Raw genomic sequence first — 23,270 nt, 5'->3', positions numbered from 1 at the left:
CTGATCGTATCGCGATATTTGTAGTTCATATACAGCCACAATAACGGCTCCATTGTTCATGACTTATTGAGCAAAGACTTGGCGGGCCACTAGGGGGAGCGCCTCATCAGCATGGCGGGGAAATGGACGCAAGTCTTCAGGCGAAGAAGAAGACTCATCAGCGCACTTTGACGCAGTTTTGCATACGTTTCTATGAGAAATGTGTAGTACAGCTTTGATTTGAACATTTTAAAACATATTTTACGTTTCGACTTTTTGAAGCACACAATTTCAGAGGAACATAAATAATTTGATTTAATTATGTGTAGTATTGAAGTCATTTTATTTATTTACTTTTGCCAATGTTAGCTGGTTTACTGCCACAAGTTATCAAAAAAAAAAAAAAACTTTAATATGATCATTTACATCATCATTGAGAACGTTCAATTTCATCAGATTTCGACTTAGACTTGACTTTATTGATCCCTCTGGGAAATTTACATTTCCACCAGCAATAAGAACAGACAATAAAATAAAACATAATTCAATCAATCAATAAATAAGGTTCGTACACCAGAGACTGAATTAATAATAATAATAAAAATAAATAAAAATCATCATGTTTCATTGTAATTTCATATGCAAAGAGCCCATTTAAAAGAAATGCTGCCATCTGCTGGCCATAGATAGTGAGTGTTTTTGATTCCAGAACTCATTGACCAGGCAGCGCGTGCTACACTTAGACGGTGGACTGCCCATTGATAAAACAAAACAAAACAAAACAAACAAACAAAAAAACATAGTTGACATCATTTAACATTTATAGTGGCATACATCGTGATTTTACTAATTGTTATTAAACGTTTTTGGCGGTCAAAGAGTTCAACAAAAAATGGTGTCATAGTTTATAAAATGAAACATTTGACTAACTGACTGACATGTTGCATGTGACAATAGTGTTTAAGAAAAAAGATTTCACAGGGAAAAAAAATACACTATGACTCACTATGAAAAAAAAGTTTGAATATTGTATTTCAGTGATGGTACAAAAAAAAATAAAAAATCTTGTTGAAAAAAAAAACATCGTTTTATGTCTTGAGGAGTTTTATCGTAGATTATCGTGGATTTATTACCGGACCAATACACCGATAATCGCGGTATCGTTATCGTAAGCCTTGTATCACATATCGTAAGGTACCCAGATGTCCCCACCCCCAAACGGGAGTGGCAAAAGCTCCATTGTCAAAGATTGTTTACTCGTTTTACATGCCCAACTGCTGCTTTATTGTGAAGTGAGTCGGCGTTGAGTTCGCCGTCACCGCTCGACTCGCACGTTTTGTTTTTTTTTGTGTCCGCAATTCAAAGCGATAAAAACTGGTCTCGTGAGAGCCCGGATCTGGAAAAACTTGCACGTCGAGTCACCCCTTGGCCTCTCCTTGTGGAGCATCTTGCCTTGCCTTGTCTGCCCTCCACCCTGCCTTTGTCCTCTCTCATCCTCCTCCTCCGTCAAGGGCATCCATCGGTCGCCCGCATCATCGCTTGCTTTGCATCACCGGCACATTTTGTTGTCGAACCAAATCAAGACAGCAGCGAAAAAAAAAAAAAAAAAAAAAAAAAAAGATGATGATGAGCATCATTTTGCGGATGCTGCTTCGACTGACGACAAACACCGCAGTGATTCTCTTTATTTTTTCCGCCACGACAAAAAAAATATAATCGGAAATAAGCGTAAAAGTAAAATATCAATACATAAAAAAAAAAACCTGACTGTTATAAACACCACATTGGCCCCATATTTCGTCGTCGTTACATTTATTGTACGATTGAAAAAAAAAAAAAAAGTGAATCTAGGTCGTCGACGAACTCGGTTCACAATTCATCTCATTTCAAACGTTGCCCCTTATGAACCGCAAAAAAACGCTGACATTTGAGTACTTTTGCAAAATCATGTTGACTGCTAGTCGTCTACTCGACAAATCGGCCATGGTGAAACGAGATTCACGCTCAGCCGTTTGCTTCAAACATCCCCAAAATAATCACAAGAGGTGGTGGTGGTGGTGGTGGGGGAAGCAGAAGCAGCAGGCGCAAGCATCTGTCCGAGCTGCGAGTCGACCGACGAGCAAAATTCTCAACGAGTCACACGATTAAAGCTCACTAATATGCCTTTTTTTTTTGTATCATTATCCTGTCAAATAATCGAGGCGAGTCCGCCTCGAACGCGACACTGCGTCGAGGGTTTTATTGTGAAAAGTATTCCCAGGATGACACAGCTAGCCTGCAGTTAGCCGCACGAGTTCAAGCGCCGCAGTGATGCTCATTTCGACACATTTCCCAAAAAATACAAACAAAAAACGAACGCCACTTACTTGACGCTTCGACGTGAACAGACGACAAATCCTCACGAGGCCATGTCGAGCTCCTCGCGTGGGGCTCCGGCGACTGACGACAAGAAGAAAAAAAGGTGTCTCAGCTTTTTTTGTGTTGTGTGGAGGAGCTGATGGAAGCTAGCAAATCGCATCGAAAGGTGGAAACACACCGGAAGTGGCAGCAAGTGACCGCATTCACAGTAAAAGCATATCCCCTGGAACAAAAAACAACGTACACGTACAAACATAAAAGGAAAGACATATTTTACTATTTGGAAAATATTTTTTGGTTTCAAATATTTGTGAAAAAATAATCAAAGAACTGCTTGAAATGTTTAAATTGATACTTTTTTTTAAACATGTTTTAGAAGTATGTTTTAAAACAAAATAAAATATAATTTAAAATACTCAAAACATTGCTCGTTTTTTTTTCTTCAAGAAATGTCCAGATTCAAACATTTCATTGATATTTTAACAAATAGTTTTTATTTAAACATATTAAATATGGTCAAGAATGTAGCGTGGATTTTAAATGTTTGCAAATATTCACAAACATGCAAACGTTTTGGATTATTGTTAAAAAAAAAAAACAAAACAATAAAGGCATTTAAAATATTACAATAGTTTTTTAATCGATTTTAGAAGTGTTTTAAAAGATTAAAATATAATTTAAAAATACTCAAAACATTGCTCGTTTTTTTTCTTCAAAAAATGTCCAGATTCAAACATTTTATTGATATTTTAACAAATATTTGTTATTTAAATATATTAAATATGTTCAAAAACGTATCATAGAATTTTAAATGTTAGCAAATATTCACAAACGTGAAAACGTTTTGGATTATTGTTAAAAATAAACAATATATGCACAATGTTTAAAATATTACAATTGTTTTTGAACTTGTATTAGAATATTGAGGATATTTAAAAAAAAAATGTTTTAAAACATTAAATGTTTACAATATTGTTTTTTTAATATTCAAGAATATTTTTAGAATGTTGTATATAAAACATGTTTAAATGATTTTTTTTAAATCAGTGAAAATAATATTCTTAATATTGCTAAGTGCAGTACTGCAATATTATTCAAAATGTCTAACAATGTGAATATTATTTGAATATTAAATATAGTTCCATTTTTATGACTGGAGAATCTGATACTAAAGATAAATATTGAATCACTCTTTGAAGGTCACAGAGCAAAAACTGGAAGTACTGCAATTCTTTCCACAAAAAAAAAAAAAAAAAATCACATTACAGTTATTACATAAAAGAAAGTTTGTTTGTTTGTAAATGTGTAAAAATGAAAATATCAATCAGCAATGTTCACATTTTTTTTTTTTTTTAATCCAGTGCACATTATTGTTTACGATATGTGCAGCAGCCAGTTCAACTATTTGAAGAGAAATATTTTTTGCTGAATCCTGACCTCTTGTGGACAACTTAACATTTGCGTGTAACTACAGTAAGCAACAAAAGTCAACAACATGAATTAAACAATTTAATGAGGCTATTATAAGAATACATTAACTTTATGAGTGTGAGTTCATTTTGAGGCATTTCTGTTAAATCGGCAACAGATGCTGTATATTATTTACAGTACAGTAGTCTTATAGTTTTGGAAGTTTCATTTTAGTTTTTAATTCCTTTTGAATTTTTTTTTTTTTTTAAATTGAATTCGTTTTAATTAGTTTTCAGGGTGGTTCTGTTATTTATTTTTTGTTAATGCTTCGTTTTAGTTGGTTTCAGCATTCGTTTTTTTTTTTTTAATTATTATTATTATTATTTCTTAATGTGAGCAATATTTCATAAACACTATGGCAAAATACTGAAAAAAAGTAACACATTTCTCACCTTTGGTTGAATTTCGGCTCAATTAAATAGTAGAGCAGGCGAACCGAGCCATTGGATCCAAAAGTGAGGCACGCAAATTTGTCGCCTCGGAACGACGTCATCTGAAGACGCTTTTCTATTGGCTGCTGCTCGATGGCGTCACTATCGTGTGACGCACTTTCAATCGTCTTTTTTTCCGGCTAATATTGAAGTAGACTTAAAATCACATTTAAAATAATCCCCAAAGGCTCATGTATTAAACTAATTACTAAAGACGACTAAAACAAAAGACATTTTCACTATAAGTATAGTGAGTTTTAGTTTTGTAAACGTAAAATGTAGTTTCAGTTCGTTTTCAAATTGTTTTTTTAATTTTAGTTTTTTTCTCGTTTTTTTGTTTTTTGTTAACTAAAACAATCTTGGTAGGTAGAGACAGAAAGTGACATGAAAACGGTGAAAAAGGAGAAATCAGTTTATTCAAGTTGGGCTCGCTTCGTGAGTGGCAACGTAAGATGGCCGCCACGCACACAAGTAGTTCCTGTATTGGGAAAGCCCATAAGATGGATTGTGATTCACGTTCGAAAAGTGGTCTTACTCGGGTTTTTAAAATCCCAAATGATATATGATATCTTACCATAGTCGCTAATTATCATATTGAGTCTGATAAGTGTTCATAGTGATCAATTAAGATTGTAATCGTGAGACAATTAAAAAGGCTCAGAGACAAAAGCGGGCGCGTCATCGACTCGCGTTTGAGGCTTTGTTGTGACTTTTTATCTTTAGTTTCCATCAGCTTTGCTTTTCACGTCTTCACAAATTAGAATAGGCCTCACGCACGCACGCACGCACGCACGCACGCACGTGTACCTAATGAAATGTCCTGCCACACAGACTCCATTTTGTCAGTCATCCTCTTGATCTGTATGGAAGCAAGCACCGGAAAACAAGCAAAGAGGATGATGATGATGATGATGATGATGATGAAGTCAACGATGAAGACAAACTCGGTGATGACGAGGAAGATGGTGACGACAATGACGTTGATGATGAAGATGAAGATGGTCCACAATGATGATGATGATGATGATGATGATGTCGATGATAAAAAAAATATAAAATTATACATTTAATTAAAAATAAAATACTGTCGAATTTTATTTTAGTAATTAAATACATTTTTTATTTATATTTTATAAATGTATTTATAACATAAAAAATATAAAATTATACATTTAATTAAAAATTAAACGCAAATTGTATTTTATTAAACACATTTTTTATTTATATTTTATAAATGTATTTATAACGTAAAAAAATAGAAAATTATATATTTAATTAAAAATTAAATAATCGCTAATTGTATTTTATTAATTAAAAGATTTTGTAAATTGATATTTTATGAACGTATTTAGAATGTAAAAAATACGAAATTATAAATTTATTTAAAAATTAAATAATTGCAAATTTTAATCTATATGCACAAAAAAATATTTTTTCTAACTTTTCATACTCTTGTTAACATAAAAGTGGACAAAACTGATGTGTCTTTGAGCCATTGATACAGTAATTTCATAACAATTTATAAAAATAGTTCAAATGAAAAAAAAAAAAAAAAGTACTGTACGTACAGCAAAAAAAAAGATGGAAAGATTTGTGTTGGTCATTTTCTGCCACTAGATGGCATAATTGCATTTGTAAGGGCATTTTTCAAATTGTAAAATACAGCTTGATCCCAGTCTCCAAAAATATTTGCATTATATATATATATATATATATATATATATATATATATATATATATATATATATATATATATATATATATATAAAGGGGCGCTCATTAATCTCGTGTTAAATTTGTGGCATCAAAAATAATCAATAAATTTGACACCCCTAATATTGATCTTCATACTTCCATGATCAAATTTGAACAAATACGCAAACGTGATGTTGACTTGTCACCAAATGTTCCAGTAATAACTTGTTCATAATATTCAGATTATTATTTTTTTTCCCCCGCTTCAGCGTGTCCGTCAAACTTGTGACTGTCAATCAAAGCTGAGGGGGCGTGGCCTGTGCGTGCTCGTGCGTGCGCGTGCTCGCTGCACAGCTGCGTCCTGTCACTCCGCAAACGCGCGCCAAGTGCACATTCGTCATTTTGTTCGTTATGGAAACGTTTGAAGACCGGACGAGGAAGAGGAGGAAGAGGAAGAGGAGGAGGAGGAGGAAGAGCAGAGTCACAGGTGAGTTCTTCGTTTTACCTGATGTGCCGGTAACTCGCCCAGTTATTACTCGTAAGTGCAACTTATGTCTCGAAGTCTTGTGAGACTTTGGAATGGCTCAATAAAGTAAAAGTCAAAGATGTCCGATAGCACTTTTTTTTTTTTTTGTACTGAGCACCGATATTTTACATTTCATTGAGCAAAGACCTTCATTGCTGACGGTCACACATGATGATGATTTTAAAAAAAAATTCATTTCATCGATCCAAATAAACAAACAACGGACTGGTCGCCATCATGTCGGCTGTTCGTATGTTTGCTAAACACATCGTTGAATTCAAATTATCTTTTGGTTGGACTGGTCGGCAGGTACAGAAACAGATGGACTGGTCGCCAAACACATGTTGACCAAAAAAAAATGGACTGGTCATCACAAAATGTCAGCACCCGTGTGACAAATAACTGATTGGTCACCAATTGGGGTAAATGTCCTGACAATTTCGGGACTGGTCACCTATGAGTATCAGGCACATATTGACAAACATTGGAATGGTCGCCAGGTACAGAAACAGATGGACTGGTCGCAAAACATCATCATGGCACGTGTTGACCAGAAAATGGACTGGTCATCAGAAAATATCAGGACCCATGAAACAAACAACCGATTGGTCACCAATTTGAGGAACTGTCTTGACAATTTAGGGACTGGTCACCTATGAATATCAAGCACATATTGACAAACATTGGAATGGTCGCCAGGTACAGAAAACGATGGACTGGTCGCCAAACATGGTCAGGGCACGTGTTGACCAGAAAATGGACTGGTCATCAGAAAATATCAGGACCCATGAAACAAACAACTGATTGGTCACCAATTTGAGGACATGTCCTGACAATTTAGGGACTGGTCGCCAATGAATATCAGGCACATATTGACAAACATTGGAATGGTCGCCAGGTATAGAAATAGATGGACTAGTCGCCAAACATCGTCAGGGCACATGTTGACCCAAAAAAATTGACTGGTCATCAGAAAATGTCAGAACCCGTGTGACTACAACTGATTGGTCACCAATTTGAGGAAATGTCCTGACACTTTAGGGACTGGTCGCCAGGCAAAACCTGGGCACATCTCGACAAACAATTGGTCGTCAATCAGTGTCAGGGCAAATATGGACAATGGATTGGTCGCCAGTAAATGTCAGGACCTATATGACAAACACTTGATTGGTCACTGGTCAATTAGAGGAAATGTCCTGACAATTTATGGATTGGTCGCCGGGCAAAATCAGGGCGCATATCCACAAACGATTGGTCGCCAATCGGTGTCAGGGCACATATGGACAATGTTTTGGTCGTCGACAGTCAAATGTTGGATTGGTCGCCAGTAAACGTCAGGACCCATATGACAAACACCTGATTGGTCACCGGTCAATTTGAGGAAATGTTGAGATTATTTATGGACTGGTCGCCGGGCAAATATCGACGAACGATTGGTGGTCAATCAGTGTCGGGGCAAATATGGACAATGGATTGGTCATCGATAGACAAACGTTGGATTGGTCGCCAGTAAATGTCAGGACCCATATGACAAACACTTGATTGGTCACCGGTCAATTTGAGGAAATGTTGATTGGATTGGTCGTCAATCTGTCAGGGCACATATAGACAATGGATTGGTCTTAATAGTCAAATGTTGGATTGGTCGCCAGTAAAATGGCAGGACCCGTGTGATAAACTTGATTGGTCACCGGTCAATATGAGTAAATGAGATAATTTATGGACTGGTCGCTGGACAAAATCAGGGCACATATCGACAAACATTTGGTCGTTAATCGTGTCAAGTCAGGGCACATATAGACCATGGATTGGTCTTCGATAGTCAAATGTTGGATTGGTCGCCAGTAAATGTCAGGAGCCATATGAAAAACACTTGAATGTTGAGATAATTTATGGACTGGTCGCCAGGCAAAGTCAGATAATTAGGGAAGTATTGATTGATTGGTCACAAGTCAATGTCAGGTCACATATAAATGGACTGGTCTTCTATAGCCAAACAAGTGACTGGTCGCCAGTCAGTTCCATGAAAGACAGACAAACGTTGGAGTGGTCGCAGTGGCGAGCACGTTAGCATGCTAGCATGAGTTTGTGGGTTGCCGAAGTTTTGCGGCGACCGTTCGCGGAGGGCAGATGGCCGCGTGACCCTTGTCGTAATTACGCCATCATCAACAGGTCATGCGGTTTAGCGGACGGGCGGGCGGGATTAGCGTGCCTCATTGTTGCGCGCTCGCTAATCCCAACAAAAGGCGGCAGATTACGATTATGATGGCCTTTTTTTTTTTTCTTTTTTTTTTGGCTTTTAAGTCCGACGTTTTTATTCAAAGCGTTTTTTTTTTCTCCACTAATCCAACTTCCATTTTCATTAACACAACACTTTTTTTTTTTTCTTTTTTTTTTCTGCTCCACAAATACTCGAGTGACTTTCGCAGATGCTATCGCTAACAACAATCGTTATGCTAACCAACAAAGTTTATTTGGATCTTTGAAGACGAAGACTTCCTTCCTCCCGATTCTTTTGTTTCCGGTCTTTTTCTTTCCTTCCTTCACTTGCTCTTTTGTAAAGTTAAAAAAATTCTTCCCACTCTTCCGTCCATTCCTTCCTTCCTCCCTTCTATCCATCCTTTTCTTCACTTTTAGACTTCTTTCCTTTTTGTTCAGTTCTGCCTTCTTTCTTCTCTTCTTTCTTTTCTTCCCTCCTTTTTCTTACATTTTTTTTTGCATTTCCTTCATTTGCGGTCTTCCCCCTTTCCGTGGTCATTTCTTCGTTCTTTCCTTCCCTCCTTTTTTCTTTCATTTTTTTGCGTTTCCTTCATTTGCGGTCTTCGTCTTCCTCCTCCTTTTTACTTATTTCCTTCACGTGCCATGTTCTTCCCGCCTTCTCCCCGACTTCCTTCACTTGCCGTTTTCGACTCTCTTGCCTGTTTTTCGATTTCCTTCACTTGCTCTCTCTGCTTCCCTTCAAGTTTCCTTCATTTGTGGTCTTCTGGCTTCCTTCCCTTTGGTCTCCTCTTCCCTCCTTGTTCATTTCTTACTTCTTTCCTTCCCTTTTTTTCTTTCATTGTTTTGCATTTCCTTCATTTGCAGTCTTTCACCTCCTTGTTCATTCCTTCCTTCCACTGCTCTTTTTCCGCCCTCGTTGAGTCCTTCCTTCATTTCCTTCTCTTTCTTCTTCCCTCCTTGTTCACTCCTTTCCTTCTTGTTTCCTTCACTTGCCGTTTTCGACTCTCTTGCCTTTCTTTCAATTTCCTTCACTTGCTCCCTCTGCTTCCCTTCAAGTTTCCTTCATTTTTCCTTTGCCTTCATTTTTGATTGTGTCACATTCTGTCCTCCTGCCAACCTTTTTTTTTTTTTTCCCCCCCACTTTTCCTTCCTTCTTTTCATCCACACCGCCAAATTTTGGCAATCAAAACTTGCTCACTTCAACTCACGTATGAAAGAAATGAAAAGTATTTTTGTTTTCACGGTAGCGTGACGATCATTTTGAATTCATACGATGAAAACAAAATCGGGAGAAATAACGATCATCCTGCACGATTTGACTTGAAATGCGAAATCATAATAACAAAAAAAAAAAAATGTGTCTTCCGTCTCGTGACAGCCGATCAACTTTTCTCATATGAAGAGAAAGTTATTACATGGAAAGACAAAAGAGGAGATTATTATTTTTTTTGTTGGTACCATATGTCACTTGAGTAATTCCTCCTCTGCCGTTTGCTCATTTCACAAATGGACGCTCGGATTTTCAGCCCCATTTTCATCACCTTCCATCGCACATCATTCGGCTTCCTTCCTTCCTATTTCCTTCGCTGGCCTTCTCCTTTTTTTTTTTTTTTTGAAAAACTTTCCTATGTAAAAACGATCAGCTTTAAAACCTTTTTTTTTGTGTGTTTTTATTTGAAGCAGTTTGCTGTATAAAATACTCCAAAAACCGACGTGGAGCCCCAAGAGGTTTTTTGAGGTTAGCGCAGGCGTTAAACTCGAGTCACTATTAATGAATTCAAATCAATTCATGCAACATCTCATATTTATTTATTTATTTATTTATTCTTTCATTGATTTTAGGGGTTTTAGATTTGCTCCCAATAACAAATAATTTTTTTTTAAATGTTCCAAGTGTGCCAAAGACGTATTTATACGTTTTTTTTGTTTTTTTGTTTTTATGCTAGAGCATACAGAAGGCTTTGATGCAGCCTCTCAACTGCAAAGAACGGTTGCAGAAATGGTAGTTATTACACAAACGGCCAGCAGGTGGCAGCAGAGCAAAGGAGATCAACCAGGGCCATGTCGAAAAAAAAAAAGCTCAATTACCGGCATAAGCGTTGTAAAGTTGAAACGCTTTAGGTCGAGTGCACTTAACTTGAGGACTCCCTGTATGCGGTGTAGCATTTTGGGGGCCTGAAAAGAAGACAAGCATTTGAACTGTATTCATTCACATGACAACCGTGTCGTCAGGTACCAGTAGCGAGGAGGCGAACGAGATTCACGACCATGTGGACCACCTCGCCCCAGCGGCTCCCCCGGCCCCCGAGACCAAGCGCCCCCAAACGGACGCGAGGCCAACCCGGTCGCTCGCACCGAGCAGGACCAACGCGGCGGAACGTCTGAACGAGCTGCGACCCGGCTTGCGCTCCGACGCCGCGCGGCAGACGGGCCCGCCGCACGCCCCCGTGTTGCGCGGCAACGGCCTCCGCTTCCAGGGCAGGGGACCCAGCAAAAAACGGGCTCTCGAGTCCTTCGTCCAGTTCCCCGACCAAGCAACGGGGGACTTTGGGAGCGCCGCCGACGATTTCACGGAGGACCGATTGGATCGGTCGCAAATGTTCGACACGGACGGCACAGGTGCAGGTGACCCAAGTACTCACATGCTAATCACTGACACCCGCCTGTTTCATAATTGCATATAGATGCCACAAGATGGCGACAAAACAAAACAAAGAAGATCATCAAGTATCGACACATTTTTAGCATAAAATCATGTGACATCGAACTGGCAAAACCAGGTCCAGAAAGTAAAAACCCGGCCACAGTTTGGCTTTAGCCCGCGACTGTCCACACGTTTGTTGACTTACTATTTTACTATAAATGCCAACAAAACATGGAAACTGTGAGGTCATATAAATTCATTCTTACCTTGCTTGACAGGAATAATGTCCAAAAACGTCGGTTTTGCCGACAATCCATCGACGTGAGGGAGGCGACTCGGTCTTTTCCTGACTTCCGCAGCAGCAGACAGCGATGCGTGCTTCCTTTTGTTTTTGGGCAAAGTTTCATGGTGAGGGGGTGAAGACCCCCGTCACTATAAAAAAAAAAAGGAAACTCCTTTGCTTGCTTCGAAGAGAAATATCGGCGTCCTGAAAATAGCGAACCGAGAAATCACAAGGAAGATCTGACAACTTTGCCATTAGAACGTATGCCGTTTCGCTAATCTTGCCCGAACAACGCCGGCGCCAGCTGCGTGTCGCATTTCATGGGCGTGTCACGGTAAAGGTCAATTTCAGGAGGACAATCCAGACAGCCTGTGGAGGAAACTCATTTGAAGCTCGTATCTGCTATCGTGTCGTTTCGGTATCGATACGTATCTAGTGACGTATCTAGGGTGGGAAAGTAGCAGTAATTTTTCAAACGTGAAAAATGAAAAACAGGTGACAAGCTTACCTGTGGAGCAGAACTGTTGCCGATTGGATTCGGCGTCACGTTTGAACGATTTTCGCAAACTGGGGTGTCTCGTCTTCTGAGAGGCAACTGCAGGCCTTGTGAGATGCTTGCGGTTTCTTCCCAGCAGGGACTTTTATTTTATTGCCTTTGTCGCTTTGTGCTTGCTCATGTGGGGTTCAGTTGGTTGTTAAATCAGTGGGGCGTGTGGTTTTACACCTATTCCAAGTTTAAGGAACCCTGAGCCACCCGTCACGATTTGGTACCATACAAAGAAAATGGAACTCAATCATTATCCGGAGGTGGATAAGACCAACTTTAGAATCCCCGTCAATCACAAGTTCTTAGGTCTCTTATTTGGCAGAGGGTGAAAACCGGACCTGGGACTTGGAGAGGAAGGAGGACTATCCCCAACGTGACACTAAATCCAGGCCAGGAGGAGCGGTCAGTTCCTGGCACTTGGGGCGTCTCGGTCCGATGGGGCTGCTCGGCGAGCTGCGACCGGGCCTGAGCTACTTCTGCCTGACCGAGCGACTCCCGTGCCGGCCCGAGAGGCGTTTCGTCGCGGCGGTGCGGGTGGACGGGCGGACATCCGAAGGCTGCGGTCGCAGTAAAAGAGCCGCCAAGGCCCGGGCGGCCGCCACCGCTCTGCGTTCGCTCTGCGAGGTCGGACCCGAGTCGATGGGCCAAACAGCAACTGGGGACAAACAGCAACTGCCTCAGGTGAGACTCTCGCTCGTTGTCTGATGGGTTGCGAAGAACCCCGGAGGATGGGAAGATCGGTGCTGTCGTGCTCGAGTCTAGACCTCAAGTGGAGTGACTATCCCAAGATCGCAGGCAACCAGATCTGGCTCGATTGCTGGTTTCTTCTGTCTTTTCTTTCTCTCTTTTGTTCTTCCGTCCTCATCCCTTCATTTGTGGTTCTCTTCTGTCAACACCCTCCTTTTGTCCTCCTTCCTTCACTTGTATTCTTGCTCTTTCCTGTCTCCGTCTACCTTCCATCCCTTCTTCTCTCCAGCCTTTCCTACTTCTTCCGTCCCGGTTTCTTTAATTTGTCTTCTCTCAGCCCTTTCTTCTCTTTTTATCATTCCGCCCATGTTCCTTCAGTTACAGTCTTCTTCTTTTCCTCCCTCATTCTTTACCTCCTTCTTTCATTCTTCCCGCATATTATAATATTAAAGATTGACATGATGGCGGAGGAACATCCAAGTGATTTTTAGAGCATGAGCTGTCACAGTCAAGCGGCGTGACACATTAGCGCACATTAGCAATAACGCTAATCATTAGCGAAGATTAGCAACGGCGGCAGACGGGCGGCCGACCGTGACGGCATCATAATCCCAAAGATAATTGTTTCACACGCTGTGGTTACGCGCAACCTTGTGTCACTGTCACCACAAGAACTCACTCATTCATTTGCCGGTGAGTCAAGTAAACATCTGTCGTTGATGATTATTTGCTGCCGACTTGTTTGTTGTCGTTTGCAGTTCTTCGCAGAATCCATCTTTCAGCTAGCAAGCCAAAAATGCCAGCAGCTAATGGACCAAAGCCTCGCCACACACAACATGGCCGCCATCGTCATGACAAGAGGTTGTCACGGTTAACGAGGACAAGAAGTCGCCATCGTTACTTCAGATAAACAATTGGACTCGTTTTGCCTCCAGGATTTGAGCTGAGCTCAGCTGAGGTGGTTTCCATGGCAACGGGGACCAAGTGCTTGGACTGGGATGCCACTTGTCGCGACGACAGTGCGCTGCACGACTGTCATGCCGAGGTTGTGTGCAGGAGGGCGCTATTGCGCTTCTTGTACGCTCAGCTAGAGATGCTTCTGATACGGTAAATAGATTCAGCCTAAGAGCACTCCAACTATTCCAAGACTAAGTCTAAGATGAATCTAAGTAAGTCAAAGATTACTCTAAGTGAGTCCAAGACTAGTCTATGCCCAGGAATTAGCAATTAGTAAAAATCATCCATCAAGTAAATCAAAATTTAGATCAAATCCAAGACTAACAGAGATCAAACTAAAACTACAGTAGTCTAAGTCCAAGACTTGTCATAGTTGGGGCGGCGTGGCTCAGTGGTAGAGCGGTCATTTCGCAACCCTGAGGTTGTCGGTTCAATCCCAGGCCATTGTGATTGTGTCGAAGTATCCTTGAGCAAGATACTGAACCCCAGTTGCTCCTGATTCTGCATCATCGGAAGGTGAAAAATATAAAATGCTGCACGGTCCTTGTTAGGTCGAAAAGCGCCATAAAAATCAAGGACCATTTACTATGTAGACTAAGATTAGCCTGAATCCAAGATGTGCGGGAGCACCCAAAATGTCCTCGGTCCGTCGGAATCCGGCATGGCCCACCAAATTCTCACAAGCAGTAAAGTCGTCTTGCCCCAGCATGAAAATTTAAGATGTTCCAGTTTTTGGACCGAGTGCATGTGTACCGAGGCTTCAGCAGTCTACGTCTAGGACTAGTTTAAGTGTAAGAGTAGTTCAACCAAGTCAAAGACAAGTCTAAATCTAAGACTACAATAGTATAAACCGATGAGTAAAAACAAGTAGGTCAATGGTACTTCATTTATATAGCAAGTAAAAACAAGTCGGTATATGACTAGTCTAAATCTATGTCTAAGTGTCATCAAACAAAGTCCAAGAATGTTAAGTCAAAGATTACTCCAACTAAGTCCAAGACTAAATTTCAATGTCCTCTAGTAGTCTAAGACTAAGGTATTCTCAAGCCAAGACTAGTCTAAGTCTAATAGTCTTGTGTTTGAACTACTACTACTTAGAATTGCTAAGTCAAAGAGTAAACTTGGACTAGTCTAAAAGACCAAGATTACTTCTCAGTAGGGCAAAAGAATTTGCTCAAAACCCAAGACGAGATTGAGAAGTAGTCAGACTAAGGCAAGACTAAATCCAAGAGTATTCCAAGTCCTCCTAAAAAATTTATCGAAATCCAAGAGTAAATCTAACAGCAAAAACTTTCCTCAAGTCTTCCAGACGAGACTGACGTCGGGTCGGTGTCCATCTTTGAACCAGCGACTGGTTGCCGAAGGGTCTTCAGGCTGCGGGACCACATCGGACTCCACATGTTTGTCACCTCGTCGCCATGCGGAGATGCCAGACTCAACTGTCCATACGAAAACGTCGCCTCACGTGAGACTTCTTACGCAGGCCTAACTAAAGTCTAATGCAGACTAAATCTACATCCAGGACTAGTCCAAGTCGAAGCATCAGAGTAATCTCAACAAGTCTAGGACTACAGTAGTTGAAGTCTACGAGTAGCCTAAGTAAATCTAAGCTCATTGTAAAAAAGGATAAATGACTAGGCCTCAGAGTCATCTCACGTTAGTCTAGGACTACAGTAGTTGCAACTAAATCTAAAATTGTTGTAACTAAGTCTCGGAGTAATCTCAGCAAGTGGATGACGACAGTAGGACTACAGTAGTCAAGGTCCAAAAGTAGTCTTATTATGTACGGGCTAAGATTACTCTAACTACATCACAGGGTAAATCTGAGATTACTGTAATTGAAAAGTAATTTAATTGAGTGTTGGATTATGTCTTCAAGTCTAAAAGTAATCAAGAGTAGTCTAAGACCTGTTTAAGAGAAATAGAAGAGAATAGTCCAATAATCGTCTCATCGTGTTGAAGAGTGTTCGACATTAAGTGACCTTGTGTACGCGTTTGTGTGTCGTTAGCCTCCGTGAAGGCGAACATGTTGCGCTGCGGCCTGAGGACGAAGGTGGTCGGCGGCCAGGGAACGTTGCCCATCAAAGCTCGGAAGACCCCAATCGATAACCCCGATCAGAAGAGGGCGCGCCTGTCGCCGGGTAAACCTCAAGTCAGCATGTCCTGCACGGACAAAATGGCCAAGTGAGTAAACACAATTAGACTCGTCTAAGACCGGGATCGAGACTTGGAATTTGATCGGTGACTTATTGCGATGACTCTGCTGTCTTGGATTGAGGTTAGGCACTGTTAAGACTTACATAAAATGGGCTTGGACTCAGTCTTAGACAAACTGTTATATAACTGTTATATATACGCAATATTAGTCTTATAACTAGAAAAAGTGAAATTTCTGCAGAAATTCCGTGGGAATGCTGAAAGCTAATCAAATATTTGCACTTTTATATCTCCGGAACGCCAGGCAAGTATTTAACTTTTGAGCCAACTTGACTTGTTGAAAATGATGGCTAACGGCCTATTTTTATGTACAAGTGTTATCGGAAAGTACGCTCCATTCATTTCGATGGAAAAATGCAAAAAAATAAAATAAAATTAAATTCACGTAATAGCGCCACCTAGGCATGCAGTACCCTCCATTCATTTCAATGGAAAAATTGAACTTATGATATCCAATGGAAAAATGCAAAAAAAATCAAATAAAATAACATTCACACAATAGCGCCACCTAGGCATGCAGTACCTGCCATTCATTTAGATGGAAAAGTGGAACTAAGATAGTTTTGGTGTACATGTAATCACTTAGCATAATTGCCATGGATACATTTGCAATATACAGTAAGAGGTGGGATTCGAACCCGTGACCTCCTGGTTAGTGGACAATGCATTTTACTAAGTGTGGTAATGATGAGAAGTTGTATGTATGGAAGTGGCCGTGGAAAGTGGGACTTGGGGAAAGTTCATTGAAAATGAATGCGGAAATGTTGATATTTAACATTAAATTGTGCGACTACTGTAAGTAACGTGGAATCAGACGAGATATTCCCAAGATGGCGTGAATTTTTGAAGAAAGTTGAAATTTGTTCGTTTAAAAAAACAAAAAACAAAAAACGCCTTACTATACTTGTCGTGTAAAATAATAAATAAATAATAAAAACGCCTTACTATATATAAATTTTGTTTAAAAAAACAACAACAAAAAACGCCTTACTATACTTGGCGTGTAAAAAAAAAAAAAGTAATAAAAACGTCTTACTATATATACATTTTGTTTTAAAAAAACAAAAAAAACGCCTTACTATACTTGTCGTGTAAAAAAAAAAATAATAATAAAAACGCCTTACTATATATACATTTTGTTTAAAAAACAACAACAAAAAAACGCCTTACTATATATCAATTTTTGTTAAAAGAATAAAACGCCTTACTATATATAAATTTTGTTTAAAAAAACAACAAAAAAACGCCCTCCTATATATAAATTTTGTTTAAAAAAAACAACAAAAAAACGCCTTACTATATATAAATTTTTGTTAAAAGAATAAAACGCCTTACTATACATGGTCGTGTAAAAAAAAAAAATAATAAAAACGCCTTACTATATATAAATTTTGTTTAAAAAAAAACAAAAAAAAAACAAAAACGCCTTACTATACTTGTCGTGTAAAAAATAAAAAATAAATAATAAAAACGCCTTACTATACTTGTCGTGTAAAAAATAAAAAATAAATAATAAAAACGCCTTACTATATATAAATTTTGTTTAAAAAAAACAAAAAAAAACCCTCCTTACTATATATAAATTTTGTTTAAAAAAAACAACAAAAAAACGCCTTACTATATATCAATTTTTGTTAAAAGAATAAAACGCCTTACTATACATGGTCGTGTAAAAAAATAATAAAAACGCCTTACTATATATAAATTTTGTTTAAAAAAAAAACAAAAAAAAAACAAAAACGCCTTACTATACTTGTCGTGTAAAAAATAAAAAATAAATAATAAAAACGCCTTACTATACTTGTCGTGTAAAAAATAAAAAATAAATAATAAAAACGCCTTACTATATATAAATTTTGTTTAAAAAAAACAAAAAAAAAACCTCCTTACTATATATAAATTTTGTTTAAAAAAAAAACAACAAAAAAACGCCTTACTATATATCAATTTTTGTTAAAAGAATAAAACGCCTTACTATATATAAATTTTGTTTTAAAAAAACAACAAAAAAACACCCTCCTATATATAAATTTTGTTTAAAAAAAACAACAAAAAAACGCCTTACTATATATCAATTTTTGTTAAAAGAATAAAACGCCTTACTATATATAAATTTTGTTTAAAAAAACAACAAAAAAACGCCCTCCTATATATAAATTTTGTTTAAAAAAAACAACAAAAAAACGCCTTACTATATATCAATTTTTGTTAAAAGAATAAAACGCCTTACTATACATGGTCGTGTAAAAAAAAATAATAATAAAAACGCCTTACTATATATAAATTTTGTTAAAAAACAACAACAAAAAACCGCCTTACTATATACATGGTCGTGAATAAAAAAAAATAAAATAAAATAAAAAGCCTTACTATACATGGTCATTTAAAAAACAAACAAAACAAAAAAAAAAAAACGCCTTCCTACGAGTTGGACTAGTCTTAGTCTTACTTAGATGACTTTGTTGCCTTATTCTTGGATTGTGATTTTTTTTTATCCCTCATAAACAGGTGGTGCGCGGTGGGCCTGCAGGGGGCGCTGTTGTCGCACCTGATGGAGCCCGTGTACCTCCGGAGCCTGACGGTGGCAACGTTGAGCCACACGGGCCACCTGCGCCGCGTCCTGGCTCGCCGCCTCGCTCCCAATAAACGCCACGTCGCCCCCTACCGGCGACAACTGCCGCTGCTCGCGGGTACGCACTTTTCACCTCGATAAGTGAAGCCAATGAAGCCAATTGATCTTATTTGACCTTCAGAAAATTGACTAGAAGATTGACTGAAAGTAGCGCAGATTTTGGGGAACAAACGGCTTGATAAAAATGCGAGTTTTGAGTGTGGGCGGTGGTATGCATGGTGAGCAGAGAGCTAAAAAATAGGGGTGAAGATTGACTTTCTTTAAACCTGAAACATTTCTTGACAATAACATCTTACATGTGACCTCACGAGTCTAAAAATGGCATTATGATTAATATGACATTTGTGGAATATGAGTTATGAAGCTAAATGCAGCCAAATGAAAATATTGAAAAAGTTTGGTGTGAAATGCATCGTTTTAAAAGTAAGAAAAAAAAAAAATCTTAAAATTGTTTCTACAAACCCATAAGATCTTCAGAAAACGCTGATAAACATTCACTTAAAAAAATCTCGGGAATAAAATGAAAAAAATATACATATATATTTTGAAAATATTGAAAAAGTACCGTGTGAAATAAATTGTTTTAAAAGTAAGAAAAAAAAAATCTTACATGTTTTTCTACAAAACCAAAAACATCTTCAGAAAATGCTGATAAACATTCACTTAAAAAAATCTCAGGAAAAATGAAAAATATATATCTATATATATTTTGAAAATATTGAAATGCATTATTTTAAAAGTAAGGAAAAAAATCTTTTTTTTCTAGAAACCCCCAAAAATCTTCACAAAATGTTGATAAATATTCAATTAAAAAATCTCGGGAAAAATGAAAAAAAAAAAATCCAAAATATTTTGAAAATATTGAAAAAGTACGTGTTAAATGAATTGTTTCAATTGTAAGGAAAAAAAATCTTACATTTTTTTTCTACAAATTCTAAAAAAAAAAATCTTCAGAAAATGCTGATAAACATTCACCTATAAAATCTTGTGAAAAAAAGGAAAAAAAATATACATATATATTTTGAAAATGTTGAAAAAGTACCGTATTAAATGCATTGTTTTAATTGTAAGGGGAAAAAAAATCTTACATTTTTTTTCTACAAAACCAAAAACATCTTCAGAAAATGCTGATAAACATTCACTTAAAAAAATCTCAGGAAAAATGAAAAATATATATCTATATATATTTTGAAAATATTGAAAAAGTACGGTGTGAAATGCATTATTTTAAAAGTAAGGAAAAAAAATCTTTTTTTTTCTATAAACCCCCAAAAAATCTCGGGGAAAATGAAAAAAAATAATCCAAAATATTTTGAAAATATTGAAAAAGTACGTGTTAAATGAATTGTTTCAATTGTAAGGAAAAAAAATCTTACATTTTTTTCCTACAAATTCTAAAAAAAATCTTCAGAAAATGCTGATAAACATTCACCTATAAAATCTTGTGAAAAAAAGGAAAAAAATATACATATATATTTTGAAAATGTTGAAAAAGTACCGTATTAAATGCATTGTTTTAATTGTAAGGGGGAAAAAAAAATCTTACATTTTTTTTCTACAAATTCCCCCAAAAAAATGTTCAGACAATGCTGATAAACATTCACTTAAAAAATCCTGGGGAAAAAAGAAAAATACCCCAAATATTTTGTATATTATCATATAATATTGGGGGAAAAAAAAACCCCCAAAACAAACCTCTGTGAATCTGCATGTGGCAAGCGGCGAATATTGCGAGTGGTCACGCACGCACGTAAATGTTTGCTGCAGGTCTGAGAAGGGTCGACGGGCGCTCGTGCGGGAATCGCTCGCGCGTCAGCATCAACTGGAGCGCCGGCGACGGCGACGGCGGCGCGGAGGAGCTCAGCACCTCGTCCGGCTTGCGGAGCCGCTGCGGGACGCCGTCCCGACTCAGCGGCCGCCATTTTTTCACGCGCTGGCAGCGACTGCACAGGCGGGTAAGTGGGGAAAATTTTTAAAAAAAATCATAATTAATCGCATGACTTCAATAGATAACTCGTGACTAATCGCACGTTTTATATCTGCTCTAGATGTCTAATAAAATGTACAATAAAAAATTTTTTCTATGTTTTCACACTCTTTTTAACATAAAAGTGGAAAGAAATGTAAAACTAATAGAAATACGTTTGCAGTCATTGATACATTAATTTCATAATAATTCATAAAATTGAGTTAAAATTAAAAAGATGCACTGTAAAAAATATCTGTTCTGAATGTACATTAATATATATATATTCTATTTATATAATTTTTAATGTAATTTTTGAATTATGTTTTTTATATCCGTTTTTATTTTAACTTTATGTATTTATTTTAGGGGTATCAGTCGATTAAAATTTTTAATTGTAATTAATTGCTTGATATCTGTTCTGAATGTACAAAAACATTTTTTTCCCCTAAATTTTTTATACTCTTTTTCACATAAAAGTGGGAAAAATATAGAAGATGTACAAAGTGTGATACTGATTTGTGCTGTGGTAATTTTTTCTGCCACTAGATGGCATAATTACATTTGTAAGATGTTGGTGACAGCTCAGTGCATTTTTCTATTTTCATCTTAAGAGCTATCTCATCTTTAACATGAAGTGACTTGTGAAATTCTGCACATTTTTCAAATTGTAAAATACAACTTGACTCTCGTCTCCACAAATATATGCATTATTATGACATTTATCACTGCTAAATTAGGAAATGAAATCAGTTACAGGCTTTCCAAGGAAGGGCCGCTCGTTAATTGTATGTTAAAACAATAAGTGATGTTAAAGGCACTCAAAATTAACGCACTAATTTTGACAGCCACACTTTTAACCCGAACAAGATGTCGTCCATTCGCTGTAAATCTGACATCTACGCAGCCCCCTAGTGGTCCAAAAAGCCGGCGCTGAACCGCCTTCCGCTTCACCCCTCGCTCAGCTCAACGATTGGTCGCCAGAGGACACGCTGAGGACGCACGGCGCTTGGAAGCGGGCGGCCGTCCCGTACCAGAAGGCCGTGCGCCACTTCGGCCAGGCGCTGCGAGAGGCGGGACTCGGAGTGTGGAACAGGAAACTTACGCGCGGCCATCAAGATGGCCACCGCCACAACGTGGGAGTGTAAATATGGACGTCGTCACGGAAACAAGTCGAAGCGATGAGCATGTTTGGCTTTGCAGTTGAAGGTTCTGGATTTGAATTTTGCCGAATTTTCTCTGCCCACATGCCAAACGAGATTCATTCATACAAGCAGATTTTTTTTTTTAACAGAATTAAATTCAAAATGAAAGTTTTTTCTCTCAGAGGACTTTTGAATTGCATTGATCAAAAGTCTGACTCGGACATTTCGAATGCAGTTGAAAGTCACAAATAGAGTTTTTTGCACAGCTAATTTAGCTGAAGCTTATTTTTAGCATATTTTATTGGGAATTAATCAGTTTTCTTAGTGCAGTATTTTTTGCAAAGCTAGTTTAGCTTAAGCATATTTATAGCATATTTTATTGTAAATTCATCAATTTTCTTAGTGCAGTTTTTTTTTTGCAAATCCAGTTCAGCTAAAATCTATTTTCAGCATATTTTATTATAAATTAATAAATTTTCTTAGTGTAGAGTTTTTTGCAAAGCTAATTCAACTGAAGCCTATTTTCAGCAATATTTTATTGTAAATTAATCAATTTTCTTTGTAGAGTTTTTTTTTTGCAAATCCAGTTTTGCTAAAATCTATTTTCAGCATATTTTATTGTAAATTCATCAATTTTCTTAGTGTCGAGTTTTTGCAAAGTTAGTTCAGCTGAAGCCTATTTTTCGCATATTTTATTGTAAATTAATCAATTTTCTTTGTAGAGGTTTTTTTGCAAAGCTAATTTAGCTGAAGTCTATTTTCAGCCTATTTTATTGTAAATTAATCAATTTTCTTTGTAGAGTTTTTTTTTTTTGCAAAGCTAGTTCAGCTGAAGTCTATTTTTCGCATATTTTCTTGTAAATTAATCAATTTTCTTAGTGTTGAGTTTTTTGTAAAGCTAATTCAACTGAAGCCTATTTTCAGCATATTTTATTGTTAATTTATCAATTTTCTTAGTGCAGTTTTTTTTGCAAATCCAGTTTAGCTAAAATCTATTTTCAGCATATTTTATTATAGATTTTCTTAGTGTAGAGTTTTTTGCAAAGTTAATTTAGCTGAAGTCTATTTTCAGCAATATTTTATTGTAAATTAAGCAATTTTCTTTGTAGAGGTTTTTTTTTTTGCAAAACTAGTTTAGCTGAAGTCTATTTTCAGCCTATTTTATTGTAAATTAATCAATTTTCATTGTAGAGTTTTTTTTGCAAATCCAGTTTTGCTAAAATCTATTTTCAGCATATTTTATTGTAAATTAATCAATTTTCTTAGTGTCGAGTTTTTGCAAAGTTAGTTCAGCTGAAGCCTATTTTTCGCATATTTTATTGTAAATTAATCAATTTTCTTTGTAGTTTTTTTTTTGCAAAGCTAGTTCAACTGAAGCCTATTTTCAGCATATTTTATTGTAAATTAATCAATTTTCTTAGTGTTGAGTTTTTTGTAAAGCTAATTCAACTGAAGCCTATTTTCAGCATATTTTATTGTAAATTTATCAATTTTCTTAGTGCAGTTTTTTTTT

General features: G+C 37.2%; 3 protein-coding genes across 7 annotated transcripts in view; 1 reads left to right on the top strand and 2 right to left on the bottom strand.

The window, feature by feature from the left end:
• LOC144013453 (solute carrier organic anion transporter family member 5A1-like) overlaps positions 1-2,534 on the bottom strand; it is a 34,098-nt gene extending 31,564 nt beyond the window's left edge. The window contains exon 1 of one of the 3 annotated variants that reach the window (XM_077512370.1): positions 2,346-2,534. The gene's annotated coding sequence lies outside the window, so the exon portion shown is untranslated. The remainder of the gene's footprint in view (positions 1-2,345) is intronic. The other 2 variants (XM_077512360.1, XM_077512379.1) reach the window with 2 other exon arrangements.
• A 3,719-nt stretch (positions 2,535-6,253) lies between these two features.
• On the top strand, positions 6,254-22,839 carry LOC144013432 (double-stranded RNA-specific editase B2-like). Of its 2 annotated transcripts, none has more exons than XM_077512315.1 (10): positions 6,254-6,420; positions 10,912-11,298; positions 12,476-12,834; positions 13,599-13,701; positions 13,776-13,947; positions 15,099-15,262; positions 15,807-15,981; positions 18,523-18,704; positions 20,414-20,601; positions 21,578-22,839. In XM_077512315.1, exons 1-10 carry the CDS (start codon positions 6,345-6,347, stop codon positions 21,758-21,760), a joined length of 1,989 nt encoding a protein of 662 aa, XP_077368441.1. In that variant the 5' UTR covers positions 6,254-6,344; the 3' UTR covers positions 21,761-22,839. The 2 variants fall into 2 exon arrangements, with proteins under 2 accessions (XP_077368441.1, XP_077368431.1); XM_077512305.1 differs by having other exon boundaries at positions 10,912-11,304.
• Positions 15,810-23,270, bottom strand: part of LOC144013441 (WD repeat-containing protein 37-like) — a 32,128-nt gene continuing 24,667 nt past the window's right edge. The window contains exon 15 of one of the 2 annotated variants that reach the window (XR_013282247.1): positions 15,810-15,960. The gene's annotated coding sequence lies outside the window, so the exon portion shown is untranslated. Of the gene's footprint in view, positions 15,961-20,456; positions 20,590-23,270 lie in introns of those variants that run through there. The other variant, XR_013282248.1, reaches the window with a different exon arrangement.

The sequence above is a fragment of the Festucalex cinctus genome, chromosome 1 (genome assembly GCF_051991245.1).
Source record: "Festucalex cinctus isolate MCC-2025b chromosome 1, RoL_Fcin_1.0, whole genome shotgun sequence".
Classification (NCBI taxonomy): domain Eukaryota; kingdom Metazoa; phylum Chordata; class Actinopteri; order Syngnathiformes; family Syngnathidae; genus Festucalex; species Festucalex cinctus.
The sequence above is the reverse complement of the archived record's forward strand: the minus strand, read 5'-3'. Positions and strand labels throughout refer to the sequence as shown.